At 47.3% G+C, this 16,651-nt stretch overlaps 1 protein-coding gene across 5 annotated transcripts in view; it reads left to right on the top strand.

Annotated features, from left to right (window-relative positions):
• Slc12a1 (solute carrier family 12 member 1) overlaps nucleotides 1-16,651 on the top strand; it is an 82,709-nt gene that overhangs the window by 58,493 nt on the left and 7,565 nt on the right. For all 5 annotated transcript variants that reach the window (XR_002822740.1, XR_002822741.1, XR_002822739.1 and 2 more), the window contains 4 exons: nucleotides 7,664-7,807; nucleotides 11,326-11,457; nucleotides 11,717-11,828; nucleotides 13,969-14,055. Coding sequence is in view for 1 of the 5 variants with exons in the window: in XM_023724037.1 (XP_023579805.1) it covers nucleotides 7,664-7,807; nucleotides 11,326-11,457; nucleotides 11,717-11,828; nucleotides 13,969-14,055 (475 nt within the window). In the remaining 4 variants the exon portion in view is untranslated. The remainder of the gene's footprint in view (nucleotides 1-7,663; nucleotides 7,808-11,325; nucleotides 11,458-11,716; nucleotides 11,829-13,968; nucleotides 14,056-16,651) is intronic.

The raw sequence follows: 16,651 nt of genomic DNA, 5'->3' as shown, positions 1-16,651 counted from the left end.
CCTTGAACAGTCTATGAACTGGTCTGTAGCTACGGTGGAAAGGAGCCTGAGTATATCAAGCTGTGAATCACTAATCTAAGTCAGAGACTGAAATACTAATTCCGATTAGTGGCTTTGTTTTTCCCGGTAGAAAATTTACTATACTTATTTACTCTCAGAATTTAAACATACCCTCTCTGTGTATGAAGTAAAGAACATGTCTGAAGGGTTACTGAGAGATTAAGACAGGACGGGAACCCATTGCTTCAGCTGAATTTCACAGCTGGGTTTGCTGACAGCATGATACCAAGACTAAGGGGTGTTTGGGGTGCTTGTTACATAGCAGGGATGGTGTGGATGAAGTCACTTCACTGAATAAGATTAATAGGCTCGGTCTATGCCCCCAGGAGACTCAGCTGAGCAAGGGAAATGGCCGTATTATCAGTATGATAATAGATATAAATAAGGTATAAAGGGAAAGCAAAAAGGGGCAGCTAACCCCTAAGGCCTTCTGGGGGATATTAATTGGTGACTTAGTAGATGAGATAACTAGGCAATGTGGAAGGAGAGACAAATAATGAGATGGGGAGCAGCATTCTTGGCAAAGAGGAAAGCATTTGTGGCGGCGGGGACCTGTGTGTATGGAGGAGTGGGGTGTCTGGGCCACCAGAAGCAGATTGGTGTCACCAGTGCAAGCAACATGAAGTGGACAATGGGGAAATGTTGGGTTTCCCACGTGAGGATGGTCCTGACTTTACAAGCTTCATCTGCCCTATGAAAAAGTGGGGGCCACATTCTGTAGACAGTGAGGGCCACCCAGGAGGTGGGGGAGTCATGCAGTCAAACTTGGGGCTTGGAGCCCTTGTCTTTAGTTATGTAGAGCAAAACTGAAAGAGGACCAGAGATGGACACAGTGTGCTCTCTGGACGCCTCTGTGGGGAGGGAGTGGAAAGGACAGGACTGAGGTGTCTTGGAGGTCGACTGACACGCAGGCACAGGAAATGAGGGAGTGAAACACAGTCTTGCGCTAACTGATGGGAGCGCTACTGATGGAAGTGCGAGACACCCAAGGGAGTGCGCCTTTAGCAAGGAGAAGCCTGCCTCAATGTCATACCACCCTGGGGGAAGCTGTGCTGGCAGTGTCCCGTAGCAGCTGATTGTCCTCATCTTAAAGGCAGACTCTGAGACTGAGATATACGTTTAGGCTGATTGGCTGCGTGGTCTTTCCCAGGCCTCAGCAAGTTCCTGTGTGAATGTCCACTATGATTTTTCACAATGCCAACTGTATTTGGAGGTACAGTCTTCATACAGGTCATGAGTGTAAACAGGGTTGGATTGGCAGACCCCAATCCAATAACCTGAGTGTCCCTATAAAAGGAGATTAGGACCGAGACCTAGGGGCTGCTATGTGAGGACTCAGTGGGAAAGCAATCCAGGGAGGGAGGCCTGAGGGTAGAACTGTATCTGCTAACACCCTGGCCTTATAGTCAGCATCCGTAAGAAGGTAAGTTCCTCTGTTTCAACCACCTAATGTGTGCGGCTTTTGGATGGCAGGTAAGGTGGCGGTTGAAACTATGATCCCAGAGTGTGTGTGGTTGAGACCTCCAAGCACAAGAAAGGGGCTCCCAAGGAAGGAGCATGGAAGAAGAGGACAGAAAAGGAAAAGAAGCGGGAGGCTGACATCATGGGAGCCATGGAAATAGAGCGCTCAGGATGGGACAGTAGCCAATGCCACCAAACAGCAAAAAAATCCAGACAGGAAGTGAATGTAGTTGACAGGACTCAGTCTCAGGGAGGGGAACTTCTATAGAGCAAGGTGTTGGAACTCCGGCTGCAGCCATTACGGAGCAATGAGGAGATGTAAAGAGCAGAAGATATGGATGCGGCCGCCAGCTTGAGAAGTTAGGATAAGGACTGTGGTGGGGGGGATTTGTTATGGGGGAGAGGGAGAGGCCGGCAATGAAAGGGATGGCCCATGGCGCAAGAACCAGGAGCAACAGGAAATGAAGAGAGAGGCACAATGGGAAAGTTCACCGGAAAGAGGAAATCGCTGCTTCTAAAACTGGAGCACAAGAGGTGGGGATTGACGCTGAGATACGCAGGTCTGTGCGGGTGCAGTGGTAAGTGGAGGGAGACTCGGGGACACTCAGGCATAAAGCTGAGAGCAGATGCATCCTGGGGACACTCGAGTGTCCCCTGCACTTACCCTCACATCGTGAGCCCGTCCTCTTACAGGATCTTTTATATCTCCAGACTAGACACGCTCGCTGCCACTCCATGACCATGACTAACTTCTATTCCTTTTGGGTAGAATGTCATACATTTATAGCAATAATAGCTCATGGTTCCAAGTCCTCCACATGGGTCATGTGGCATGGGTTCCCTTACAACAACACACCAACTACTCTGGGAGGAAAGTAGCCTGGCCCCCATCTCACAAAACTGAGGCTTGCCCAAGATTTAGAAAGGAAGTCATAGGCAGAGTACAGGTCACAACCCCTCATCTGTTGGAAGCCACTAGTCTACCTTTGGAAAAGGAGAGATCGGGAAGACAGTGACTCACACAAGAGGTGACATCTAAGAGCCGGGAGTGGGGCAAAGCTGTCCCACAGACACCTTCGAACAGACCAACACCAAGGCTAATGACAAGAACCAAATTCTAGGACCCGACCTGTTGCCACCTTCATAGGATTTACTGTAGTTTCTTCCTGGCTTTTGTCTTATCCTACATTTCCATCTGAAAAAACGAGAATGAGAAATACCATTTGTATTAGGTCATGCACCTGACTGTGCATCAGCCTGGTCTCTTGGAGGTGACAGACATGATGTGGCCCAGAAGATCTATTCCCGCCCTTCACTGCCACATCTGCCGAGATGTACCATCAATTTATTTCTAGAAAGTTATGCAGTAACTGAATTCTGTAGAAATTCTCCAAGAACCCTGGCAGTGAGCTGCCTCCTCTTAATTTCCCAAGGGATGTAGCCTATTTAAATCAACTTTGATGTTTGAAATATTTCTACTTCTTAGTCAAGAAAAGAGAAATACAGTTGGATGTTAATCAAATAATTATAAGCTCCAAGTATCTAGGGTAAGCAAACAAAAAACAATGAAGAACATGTATAAACAACAGCATTAATGACAGAAATTAACTTTATCCTGCAGTCCCATGCATTATTTTGAAGTTTACTTAATTTATGGCACAAGCATCATATTAGATTTTGAATTGGAAGAAATAAGCTTGCATTTCATTATATTATACTGTAATACAGAGTTAATAAGAGCCTGATAAATCTTAAGTATTGCATTACACTGTGTTAATGATTATCATCGGAGGTTTCCCAACACAGCCCCGTGGTATCACCACAGATTATAATTTAAAGGAAATATTAGCAATTCAGGGTGCACATACACTGTGGTTAATAAAGCGGTGAATCGAAATCAACTTTATAGGTAATTTACCAGCTGATGGCGATTATTTCTATACTGTGTCACTGGCTTACGTGAGGAGAATGACTTTTTGTATAAATTAGATCGATGCTTACAACATTCTAACTTAGGTACTGCAACAATACTGATGACGGATAGTTTCTCTTAAGAAATTAATTTACTGAGCCCGGTGTGGTGGTGCACACGTGTAATCCCAGCCCTCGGGAGGCTGAGGCAGGAGGATCACTGGGAGTTCAATACCAGCTTGGGCTACAAAGTGAGCTCAAAGCCAGCCTCAACTGCATAGTCAGACCCTGTCTCAAAAAGACAAAAAATAATAATAATTTATTGCCTGGCGCTACACACACATACACACACACACACACACACACACACACACACACAATTTCATATTATTTACTTCCCAGGGGTTTTTAGCAAGCTTGCCAACTACAAAAAAAGAGTCTAAATTGCACTGCTAGAAACTAAAGCGATGAAACGTGATTCGTGACCCGTTGTGGTCGAGCGTGGCGTGTGAGCGCTGCACGATTTATGGCTGTCTGAGCTCGCGGGGTGCTGCTGGGTCTGAGTGAGTGGCTTAGCAAAACAAAGACAGATGGCGTTGGGGAAAGTAACTGCTGGATTGGGGCGCGCCTGCTGCAGGATGGCTTCCTGTTGCAGGATCTACCCGGCCTCGCCTGGGGCTCAGCACGCTGATTGAGATAAGCATTTATGGCTTTGAGTTGATTGAAAAGGGAGAGAATCATAATTTAATAATTAATAAAGAGAAAGGACGCCGTCCAGTGGGAAGGGTGTGATTCCCCGGGGGCTTTCTCTGCTCTTCTTTCTGCTACCGGCTAATTGACTGCACTCCATCCTTCAGATTCGAAGCAGATGGTGATGTGTAGGCCACTGCCTACTACTAAAAGCCATCATCTTTAAAGAAAGATAAGATTGATGGTAGAACAGTTGAGGCCATTTTGACAGCTAAATTGAATTTTAAAATACAGTTGCTCCAATTGGTTAACACGGGTTCCATTTATAAAGGGCTTGAAAATGCGGTAGCCGACCGCCATCAGGAGCGGGTTTGCTGTGTGCTTGAGATGAGGCTGGGGCCTCTGTTCTGGCAGTGAGAGCTGTTTGGCGTGGGAGTGAGGAAACCCGTCAGAACCGACTCTCCACTGAGAGAGCCTGGAGCCTACACTTTCTCTCCCACTATTGTGACCCCAGGGGTAAAGAGAAGGCAGGCAGACAGCCCAAAGAGGGCGAAACGCAGAAGGTGCGCATTGCTAGCTGCGTGGCCCTGGAATAATTGCTTGAGCCTTCTGAGCCCAAGTTTTCCTTTCAGAAAGCCAGGGCACTGCCTCCAGCGCAGCCTGGACCCAGGACGGGCATCACATGAGACGCTGTGTGGCGAGGGCCCTGCAGCGACTAGTGCTGAAGGTCTTGTGATAGTGGTGTCGATGGTGACTGGCGTGGTGGGATGGCTCCTCTCTGTCAGCTTGGAGCTCTCCACCCACAGTCTCCACCTGGGGGATGTCGCCCTGGTGTGACGAATGTATAAGTATACATCTGCAAGGCAGCTGTGTAGTTTTCCAGCTGAAAGAAACATTTTGACAAAGTCTCCTCATTTCTTATGTACACAGAGGCAGGCAGTCCACTAGGCAACAACACAGAACCAAGCCCGTCGGGACAGCCCTTCCGGTAGCACTGGGCATGCAGTGCGGGTCATTGTCCTGTGCTAAGCAGGCCCTCTGCCACTTACAAAGTGAATAATTAAGAAGTAACTCTAATAAGAACTCTCAAGATCACTGGAGATCTTGCAAGACATTGCAAGTCCCACTGTGTGGGACTGAAATGTGTAAGACAGCAAAAAAAGATAAGAGCCTGCTTGGCCCTTAGAACAGGCTCCGCCCGCCTCTGTTGCAGGGTCCTTGAGAGTAGCTGGGTCTGAAGCTCTCCGGTGGCCCTAGGCTTTGTCTCCCAGGCAGGGCCTCCGCCACCCGCTCTGCCGGGCCAGGCTGTCTCTTACCTTCCAGCAAGTTGCTGGCACCGCTCCCAGCCTGCCCAGCCAGCCGACTCGCTCACAAAAGAGGATTTATCTTTGCTCCTTCTTTGTCCAAACTACAGGACAAAGAACACGGCAATTAGTGGCTAATCACAGGCTAAGCCGCAGCCTGCCGGAAAGAGGAACAGAAGGGCCTCCTCCTCTGCAGGGCAGCCCCCCGCCCCGGGACCCCCACTTAAGTACTTCACGGGGCCTGCAAAGAGCCCCCTCAGCTGCCTCCTGCACCCCAAGAGGCTGGCTAGCCATGAGAGCGCTGTCCCCAGGGCCAAGGCCACACCACCATGGGCAGCCTCCCCATGACTCCCCCGTCCTTACAGCCCTCCCATCACGATGGCATCTTCTAGGACTGCAGTGCCGGCAACTCTCTTGGCATTGCATTCAGTACCTGCGAATTCGCCCAACGATGGGGAGTTGGGGGTTAGGAGAGCGACTGTGCGCAGGTAGTCACTGGCCACAGGAAGGTCTTCAGGGCCAGGTCATCCGGCCTGGAAGTCAAGCAGACACCCCGGCGCCCGAACCCTCCATTCACAAGGTGGTATCAGATGGGTTACTTAACCTTTGGAGGTCGCATGCGCTTCGCTTTGAGGACAATCGTAACGAGGCTCTCAGAGTTCCTTGGGAAAGAATAAAACCCAGTACATTCCCTGCACCCCAGAGCATGCAACAAGCAATAACTGTGAAACTCCAGGGTTTCTCGCAATACTCTATGCGCAGGCGCGTGTGCACAGGTGCGTAAGCAGGCCGCCTATAGACCATAATCCTTGGCTTGTTCATTGCAAAGCTCCCAAGCACTGCACAAAAGACTGGTAGGGTGGGAAAGGGTCACAGTTTTCCATTTCGCAGATAGGAAACCTGAGGCACAGCAAAGCGTCATGACTTGCCTAAAGTCACATAAGGGCATGGGGACAGAGAGACCCTGGGTCACAACACTCTGAGCAACATGGTCTGTCTGCCCCTTTCAATGTCAGAGGGAAGCAACTCCCATCCGCGCTTGAATAGCAACCACCTGATTTCTCCAGTTCACTACAGCTGCTGATCTGGAGGACCGTTGAAGCTCTGGGGAAATCACATGGGTGATTTGACCTCAAATCTCATGCCACCGGCAAAAGATTAATTGCTAAGCCCTGGACAGGGGCCTGACGATTCCGTGGAGCTGACTAGCAGCACCGTCCAGGAATGGGCCTGTCCTGACAGGTTTAGTTGGGACGTGATCTGGAGCGCATGCAGCCTCACTGTACAGACAGACAAGACAGCAGGCTCTGGAGCAGCTGCCCAGCTGGGGTCCTGTGACGAGGCAGCTAGGCTTTCCACTAGCCCAGGGTAAGCAAAGGGCTCCTCGGCGGGGCACTAGTATGAGACTGCTTTTAAGTCCCAATTTGCCCTGACCCAGGACAGGGTGAGGTCAAAGAGTGACGTGACATATTACACAGCAGCTAGGAAATTTTTGTCACAATCAGAATCCAAGAAAGATAAAAAGGGCCTCCTGCCCAGACTTCAGCACTCAGCCGGGGCTCTGCACCTCGGGCCAGGAGTGCTGATTTCAGGCCCCGCTGTCCTCTGAGCCTCGTTCCCACTGTGGCAGGCACCCAGAATCTCAGCTTTGAATGCTTAGATTCTGCTGAGTATTTTGCTGAGCAGAAGCCATGGGTATCGGCTGGTTTTCACTGCAATCTGTACTGAGAGTTCAGAGAAGTTTGTTGCAGGATTTGGTCATCTTCGCTTCATTCCTGCTCTGTAGTTTGACATCTGGAGTGGGGAATCATTGCGGCGCACCTGACATAACCTGGGTGTATCTTTGCGGTGTTGTCGCTGCCAGTTGTAAAACATCCAACCTGGTGGCGCGGGCCTGGGAATCAGGGACCTACAGTGAGCAAGGTGGCCCAGGTTGTTTGCTGGAGATGAAAGTGAACAAGGAAGGCATTACGCAGCATCTGCTGCCCTCAGAAATCAAATCCCAAATCAAGTCACATCCATCGTAACTACTGTTTCTGAGCCATAGTATTATTTTCTGAATAGAATTTACTCAAATGTGTTACTTTTTAAAAAAAATCATTCAGAAAACATCACGTTGTGCATTGATGACCATTTCATCCCCGTAAGCACCATTATGAACACTAGGCTAGTTTCTAGGTTGTCCCTGGAAACGCGGGCCACCGCACCACCCAACTAATGTGGTCTGCTTCCCCCAGATGAGCTGGAGAGGCTGGAGCAGGAGCGGCTGGCGCTGGAAGCCACCATCAAGGACAGCGAGTGCCAGGACGGGGGCGGGGGCATCCGAGGCTTGTTTAAAAAAGCCGGCAAGTTGAACATCACCAAGCCACCTCTTAAGAAAGGTCAGTCCGCTGGAAACTCACAAGCACGTGAACTTGAAGGTAAGCCACGGGGGTGGGCACCTTGGAGTCAGAAGCCCACATCCAAGACTTTGAGAAGTGATACAGGTAAAAGGTGGCGGGTACCATCGTCTGTCGCCATCATTAAGTATTTTGAACCATGTTACTGTAAAAAAGTGATTTTCAAATGACAACATCATGGAAAGAGTAAAAAAGAAACGAAATAAAACAGCAGTAGTTGGTTCGGGAGTTATCCAAAGTGTGATCAGAAACGACAAGGAATGTTTAAATTTTTAAAAATTTGCTGCAGTAGAAGACACATCATCATTAATCTCGCGCTTGCTTCGCACGCACGCATCCCTTGGTTCCTTGCGCTTTCGGCAGCAGCCCTGAAGGCCCCTTTGCTGAGGGTCTCAGCGGTGCCATCCTGCCTGCCTCGATGTCCCGAAATGATTCAACACGCTTCTCTTGCGTGGTTGTTCTGACTTTGGGGAGGAGCCATGAGTCACGTGGTGCCAGGCCCGGCGAATTAGGTGGGCGAGGAGGACCCAGCGGGGCGTTTTCATGAGCTGCCCTCCTCTGGGGAGAGCTCGGCTGCAGCAGTCGCCGTACTTTTTATTGTACCTCTCAAAGGCGTCCAGAGAGGAGAATTTCTAGAACGCCAGAAAGTGGCAAAACAAGAACTGTGTTCGCATCAAAGGGGAGCATTCTCAGGGAATGAATGTCTCAGGGAATGAATGGCAACATGTCCTCTGCTCTAACGACTGTTCTTGTTTTAAGCCTTCATCCTGCATTTCGATCACCCCTCACTCAGTACTTCAGCAGAGAGAAAAGATGTATTAACTGAAAGGGGAAGAGGATAGGAACTTAAGAACCAGGACTCAAACTATCCTATCTACACCCCAGTTACCTTCCTCGGGACCTAAAATTGGCTAGTATACTAAGGGGGCATCCAACCGGAACCCTAACCTCACAACAAGCATGCAATATTCATCACAAAGGGACATGAATTATTATCTGTAGTTCTTGGTTTAAATAGTAAACTTATTTCTGAATGTCTGAAACGTATTCAAGGACAGAGGACCAAAACTTGGGAAAATTTAGGTTTCATAAATAGATGATTCAAATGTCTGATTTTTAAAAACTGCCTTTTCAAAAACCCCTGCAGGTTTTTAATGAGGTCCACAGCGACCCCTGCTGGTAGAAAATCAGAGCACTTGCACGTATTTTTTTTTTAATACCCAACTACCTTAAAATGACTCAAGTCATGTGCTGGTGTGAGACTGGGAAAGATTATTCTTCTGAGAGTGTCTCCAAGAGAAATTGGAGGATTTCAGCTAAGACTTAGCGGCTTCTGGTTAGGTTGACAGTAGACAGCCCTTTTTAAAGGCCATTTCCTACCTAATTAATAGTATGGTTCTCTTTCGCGTGTTCCATGGGCCAAATATGACGTTTCACCTGTCTATGAAATTTTTAGATATTTACAAAGAATGATGAGAATACAATTATCATCCCACTCTGAATGCTAGAGTTACCGTCAGGTTCTGGGGATACCCCGGGGACTGCGAGAGCACTTTCTACTTACTACTCACTTTTTAAAAAAAGACGCTTTCCACAAAAATAACATGTTTGAGCCTAAAGTTGGAGTTCTAGCAGGACTTCCCGGAGCAAAAATTACAATAAAACTTTTTAAAGTGCCTTCCTTCCTTTCCAATTATTTGGTTTATTGTGGCAAAAACTAATTATCCAGGAAAGAGGTGCTGTTCAGCGATTCAATCTAGATAAGCAATGAAAAGTGCCACAGGGGCGGCCTGATTCCGTCTTCTTTCTGCTTGGGAGAGGGAAGCGCTGACGTCCTCTTGCGTGGAAGCAGGCATGCTGCCAATCCCGGCAGCCCGTCGCTACATTGCAAAAATGCGCTTCTCTGAAGATCGGCCCATCTCTGTGTTCAGAAAAGCAAACGCAGAAGGCCTTGCCCTGCTTCCGGTACCCACAGTTCAAACAGAGCTCTAAATTGGGCCTGCTTGTTCCTGTGGGCATGAGGTAGTGGCCGTGCTTCCGGTTCTGGATCAAGACCAAGACGGAGCCTTTCTCCAGGAACTCAGCAGCGCCTCGCCATCCTCTGCCTGGCCTGGGAGGGCGGGCAATTTCGCCGATTCTGAACATGAATTTACTTTCTTGCTGGCTCAGCTCAGAAGCAATATAAGATCATTACTTCAGAGCTGACAGGCCCCAAGCCGGCAAAGAAAGCAAAGCCAGAGCAAACCGTCCTCAGAAGCTGCCAGATCAGAGAGGCTGTCTCTCGACACAGAACCCCACACCGATGCTGCCTTTGAGATGAAGGCGCGATGAAGTCAGCCTCACAGGCACAGAAATGACACGGGGCTGCGAGGAAACCCTTCTGACAGACAGGAGCGAGGCTTCTGCTCAACACGTGCACTGTAGCCACATTCAAGTGGAAAGTTTATTTTTAAAAAACTGTTGTAAGTGTTTCATGGGCACCCTTGATTATAACTCAGGATTCTTTTTTTTTTTTGAACCGGGGATTGAACTCAGGCCCTTGTGCTTGCCAGGCAAGAACTTATTCTACTGAGCCATCTCCCTGGCCCAGGATTCTTCTTTTTTATGCCTCCTGGATTTTTGCAACTCAGAGTCAAATACCTTTATGGGGTGGTTTTACCTTGGCTTCACAGAACGTTTCCTTGAAAAGAATGCAAAAGAATAACGACCCAGGCCAACTGTGGAATCAGGTGCCAACTTCCGATGTGCATGTTCCCCAGCCGACTCCAGAATCGACCTCCGTGCACCTTGCGCCCAAACAGCGCTTCCATAAATGAATTATCCCACGAAAGAATATTTTTGATGCTTTTGCTTATCTCTAGAAAGCCCAATCACCTACAGGCTCAATTTCCAAGTAAATCTGAAAGTGTTACTTCATTTGATTTGCATCCGAGTTGGGATATCAAATTATTTAACACTGTGATGCTTCAACAATAATTCTACCCCGAGACAGACTAGTTAAGGATATGGAAACAACCTGCTGCTTTATTACGAAAATTATGATCATAGGGCCAATACCAAAGTTTTATTTCATGATTGAGGGAGCCTACATTTTTGAGGACTCATCCTTTATCTCTGCCCTTTGAAGAGTAGAGCTCTTTATCAATAGGTATAAAGAAACATGAGGGGCTGGAGAGATGGCTCAGTGGTCTAGAGCACCTACTTAGAACAAGCTTAGCAACGCATCAGGGACCGCGGTTCAATCCCCCAGCACCACATGCCAGCCAGCCCCGCCCCCTGGTGGGCTGAGCTGGCCACACACACACCTCTCTCTCTCTCTCTCTCTCTCTCTCTCTCTCTCTCTCTCTCTCATAAATAAAAAAAAAAAAAAAAAAAAAAAAAAAAAAAAAGAAACATGAGTTCATGGCCTCGCCTCTGTTTTCATGAGTAGGTTTATTGGCAATTTACTTTGTTTCTAGACTCACAGACAGAGTGACCCGTGGCTGTCCCTTTCATTTCAGAGAGCAGCATTAATACCCTCCAGTCGAGGCACGTGGGGGAGTTCAACCAGAAGCTGGTGGAAGCCAGCACTCAGTTCAAAAACAAACAAGGAAAAGGAACAATTGATGTCTGGTGGCTGTTTGATGATGGAGGTAAAAAAAAAAAAAAAAACCCTTCCAGAATGTTCCAGAATGCACAGTAGGGAGCAGAATTCCTGTTTTGATAAACTAAGCAACTGCACAGGAAGGCATATGAAAGCAGTACCAGTTAAAGAATAACGCTTCTGTGTTCTCAAAGGTTGTGAATTATTTAAGAGCCATGAATGTAGGAATGCATGAAGATATAAACTTGGCGCTTTTCTTTCAGTGAGAGATACTCATCTTTTCTCTCTTGATTTCCTCTTTGTTTCAGGGTTAACACTCCTTATCCCCTATATCTTGACTCTTAGAAAAAAGTGGAAAGATTGTAAACTACGGATCTATGTGGGAGGGAAGATCAACCGCATTGAAGAAGAAAAAATCGCGTAAGAAGTTTCCCTTTGGCGAATTCCGTCATTTCAGATGTCAGTTGCTTGCATGTTGTGATTTTAAGAGCTTTGAGTGGCTTAAGTGCACGATAGATTTAAGGCACAAAGCCACCATAATGCATCTCAGGTTTACTTGGTTTTCTGGCCAATAAATTATTAGCATAATTCTTCAAATCGCTGTCTGCCAGTCCCCTTATCCCCTGACACAAATGCTTTCCAAAAGGAATTTGGCATCTTGTGTAATGTTGGTCATTGTTCTGACTAGTAAACGCATCCAAGGGAGGCAGATCCTAGAAGAATCTGTGTGAGTGTTTCTCCGGGGAGAACACAAAGCCACTCGCTCATGCCAGGCAGTCGCAGCACAGCGCACGCGAAACAGAGCTAAGCGCAAAACCCACGCCTGTCACCGAGGAGCTCAGCAGCTCTGTGACAGCCAGTGGACAGATCTGGGTCCCCAGAATCTTGTGTAGAACTCGAAAAAGTCTAAATGAGTGATTGGCCAGAGCTCTTGTCACTCACAGAAGAAGTCCCAGCTCGTAGCTCTGGAGGTATTACATTGCTTTACTCAGAAAGCAGTTTTACGAACATGGCATGTCTCAGGGCTCTGATGGTAACTGAGGACCCCCTAGCAGTCTCGGTCCTGCGTGGCCCAGTGTCATCCTGACTTCAAGCACTTCCAGAAATCACAGAATAATGACAAGGCTTGTGTTCATTTTTTAAAAATTTGTATGTTTGTATGTATTTATTTGGTACAGGGTCGCACTGTACAGCTTGCACTCAGTGATTCTCCTGTCTCAGCCTCCCCAGTGCTGAGATTGCAGGTGTGAGCCACCTGGTTTCAGGGCTGTCACAGCACACTGAGGGGTCCAAGATCGGAATGACACATGGTGCCATCCTGGACCTTGACCTTGCTACTCAGGCAGAGACAGCTGAGCTTTTTCCCAGCCCCTCGTTTTTCATATTTTGTTCTCTTAAGAGGATGTCACACACACACACATATTAGTGAATATATAAATATTTTCCATTAAAACAATATAATGCACATACATTAGTATTCTACGTATTTAATTCTTCTAAAGAGAATCATGATAAAATAGAAACTAACATGGTATCTATACTAATCTAGGTTTCTTACAAACTCTAGTACTTTGCTATGGTAGAACTGATCTAGTACTGATGAAGTTTGAAGATGGTTTGAAGATGAGATGATAGCATGTCATCTATGTTAAAAATTTTGCTTTCAAAAATTGTACTCAGGAGCCAGGGAGATAGCTCAGTGGAATAAGCACTTCCCTGGTAAGCGCAAGGGCCTGAGTTCAATCCCCGGTTCCACAAAAAAAAAAAAAATTGTACTCATTGCCAGGCATGGTGGCGCATACCTGTAATCCCAGAACTTGGGAGGCTGAGGCAGGAGGAGCTTATAGAGGTTTGAGACCAGCCTGGATTATATCGTGAGTTCAAAACCAGCCTGAACTACACAGCTAGACCTTGTCTCCAACAACAACAAAAACTGTACTCTACATAAGAGAATGTCCTTACTCTTAGAAACTGCTCACTGAAATACTTAAGGATACAAGCGATCTGGTTTATATAAATTATTTTAAAATATTGGACACATGGATAGAAGAATGACAAACAGGACATAATAAACAGCTGGTAAATCTGGGCGCTCCCTTCATGCACGGTCCCTATAATATTTCTATAACTTTAAAATTATATCAAAAATCTGAAAAATGCTTCGAATGCTGTAATAATTATTAATTTGTCAGTTTTACTGATTACTCTAAAAGTTATCAGCAAGATAATAGCCAACAGGCATGAAGACTTGCTAGATTTCACATAACAGGGATGCGTGGACAGCTTTGCCATCTCATTCCCAAAAGACAGATGCGGAGCTGGCTTCCTCTTCCCCAAAGCTTCCTTCTGCCTGCAGGGGACAGCGTGCTCCACGCTGTCCTATCCTGCAAGCATCACAATGCTGAAGATCTAAACCCAGAGGGCTCTGCCCAAAAGCAAGGCTGAAATAAGATAGGACTGTTTTTGATATCTTAACTCAAACACACACCAAAAACAACTTTGATGGAAAAAATCAGTTAAGCATGCAGTGACGAAGTGTTTTTTTCTCCTCTGTTTTCAGCATGGCTTCTCTGCTGAGCAAATTTAGGATAAAATTTGCCGACATCCACATCATTGGTGACATCAACGTGAAGCCCAACAAAGAGAGGTAGGAAGCAGCGAAGATGAGTCACAGACGGGCGACTGTGTGCTCGCTGTGGCTAAGGATCATGGGGCAGATGAGTCTGAGGCTCCTGGAATGGCCTCCTCATACGACAGGAAAAGAAGGGCCTTTGAATGAGTATGACAGGACCATCAGACACATTGGAATGGGAAGCAGTGTGTGTGTGTGTGTGTGTGTGTGTGTGTGTGTGTGTGTTGCTGGGGATGGCACCCAAGGGTGCTCTTACCACTGAGCTACAACCCTAGCCCTTCTGTTTTGTTTTGTTTTTAATTTTGAGACAGAGACTCTTGCTAAATTGCTAAATTGCCCAGTGAGGCCTCAAATGTCATCCTCCTGCCTCAGCTTCCCAGAATGCGAGGAGGAAGGAGGTGTTTTATGATGCTGAGCCCAATAAGGAGCAATGTTAGAATGGGTCAGGAAGCAATTTAGAACTGTCCTTCCAGGACCTGGTCTCTGTTACACTCTTGGGACCTGAGCCGTCAAGGTGCTTGCTAAGTGACCTCAGTTACCGGCGAGGCAGCCCAGACCAGAAGTGCTGGTGGAGAAACTGCAGAAGCAGCTGTCTTCATGCACCGCCCCTGCAGAGCCACTCTGGCTTTTAGGAGCTCAGGGCTTCCAGCCCAAGGTCTGAAGGAGGAGGTACAAAGCACCTAACTCCTCGGAAGAACAAAGTGCTGGCTCCACAATTTGTTTTAAATGACAAAATTGAAATGATCATTTAAATATCTTCCAACCATGGCATCATTTGAACCCTTAGTAGTTGTCACATTCGTGGACTCCATTATTGTCTTAGTTCAGGCTGCTATGACTAAAGATCATAGCCCAGGTGACACAAATGACAGATATTAACTTCGCAGGGTGAGGAGCTAAAAAAGCAAGTGAGAGGGTGGCCACGCTCATTCCTGCTAAGCGCCTCTTTTTCACTTACAAATGGCCTCTTTCTCCCTGTCTTCACACAGCAAGTACAGAAAGAATCCTGGTCTTGCTCTGCTTGGACACTAACCCTTTGGGAGGCAGGGACAGCCCTACCCTCGAGAGAGCCAAACCTAGGCACCTCCAGAAGGCCCAAGTCCAAACACCGACACATTACACATGAGAGCTTCAACGAATGACTGTTGGAGAAGCACAAACACTCCGCCCATAGCAATGACGTTTGAAAACACTATATATGTTAGATCTCCATGAGATGGTCCCAAAGGTGAAGAAAGATTTTCTGGAACTCATTGGTCATGGTACACTAAACCTAATATGTAAACAATTTAACATTACAAAACGTTTTCCATCATTTCTGTCTGAAATCCCATTTCCTGTTGCGCTCACAGTAACCTGCTCCTGTATTCCTTTGTCTCTAAGCTCTTATTTCCTTCTCCGTCTTTCTGGCTAGTCTCTGCCCATCTGCTGGGGACCGTGCCACTGGCAGAGTCCTCCTGCATGTCCATCACTGAGGGTGTGGACGTACGACTTCCACCGGCCCCTCTCTTTGGTGCCTGTCGTCATACGGACGCTGCTCTTCTTCGGGCCCTGGCCTTTGTCCCATGGTGTTCTCTTCTAGGTAGCAAAACTCCAAGGGCGGTAGGAAGAAAGGAAGCATTTTCACTTCTGTGTTGCCATCTAAATTTAACTTCAGACACCACTTAATCTGATGTTTTTCACTCTGTAATGAAGAAAAGTACTGCTCTTTGGGACACAGAGGAATTTGTGTTCAACATTTTAGAGATTCCCTCTCTTCACTCTTTCAAGGTTACGCATGAGGAAGATGCAGCTAGTACAGCCAGCCTTAGTGAAAGAAAAGAGCCCTTGAGGCAGACCTGCCCTGATTCGGGGAAGGTCGCCCACAAAAGGCATGAGTTAGCACACCAACCACCCTGTGCTCCGTGGCCTTTTGCCACAGCAGAGGCCATATTGGTCTGAAAGGCAGGCACTTATCTGGTATTGGAAATACCAGCCCCAAAATATTGAACAGCAATCTATTTTAAAACAGAGTGATCACTTGTGAGTTCACACGTGGCCCCTTCCGTGTTAGCTTATCCAAGGAGAGTCCTCTGGGTGGTACGGAGGGTAAAGAGATCTTGTCCTCCAGGCCGGCTGATGCAACCTGGGCCTGAGGCAAAGGCGCAGTCATCACTGGCTCCATTTCTGCCCCGTGTGTGGCAGCCCCTGTCTACCAGGAGCACCTCCGTCCTGAGCGCTGTGGCTTCCTGCTCATCAGGTGATACCGGTGGGGGAAAGGCATCTCTAGTGCCCAGCACCTGGCTTTGGCAAATCCTGCGACACCCAAGAAACGCCAGTAAGCGGACATTTTGGCGCAGCAGTGGTACCCATAAGTATGGGAGGGCAAAGGTGAGAACAGAGGGAAAGATGACTAGCAAACAACTGAGCCAGAGAAAGTGAAAAGTTCCTAGGGTCGCATTCCATTTTTGGAAGGCCACCGGCCGAAGACAGAGCCACCACCAACAATCTGTATCCAGAAATCAAAGAGAAACTAGGAGAAATTAACTAGACAATTTTATTTAAAGATACTAGAGTGGTCATAAAAATTACTTTGGGAGAAGAAATCTTCCGTGGACTGGGAAGAATACTG

This window comes from Octodon degus, unplaced genomic scaffold (genome assembly GCF_000260255.1).
Source record: "Octodon degus isolate 3935 unplaced genomic scaffold, OctDeg1.0 scaffold00105, whole genome shotgun sequence".
In the NCBI taxonomy this organism is placed as follows: domain Eukaryota; kingdom Metazoa; phylum Chordata; class Mammalia; order Rodentia; family Octodontidae; genus Octodon; species Octodon degus.
Note: the sequence above shows the minus strand (reverse complement) of the source record. Positions and strands in the feature narration are given on the sequence as shown.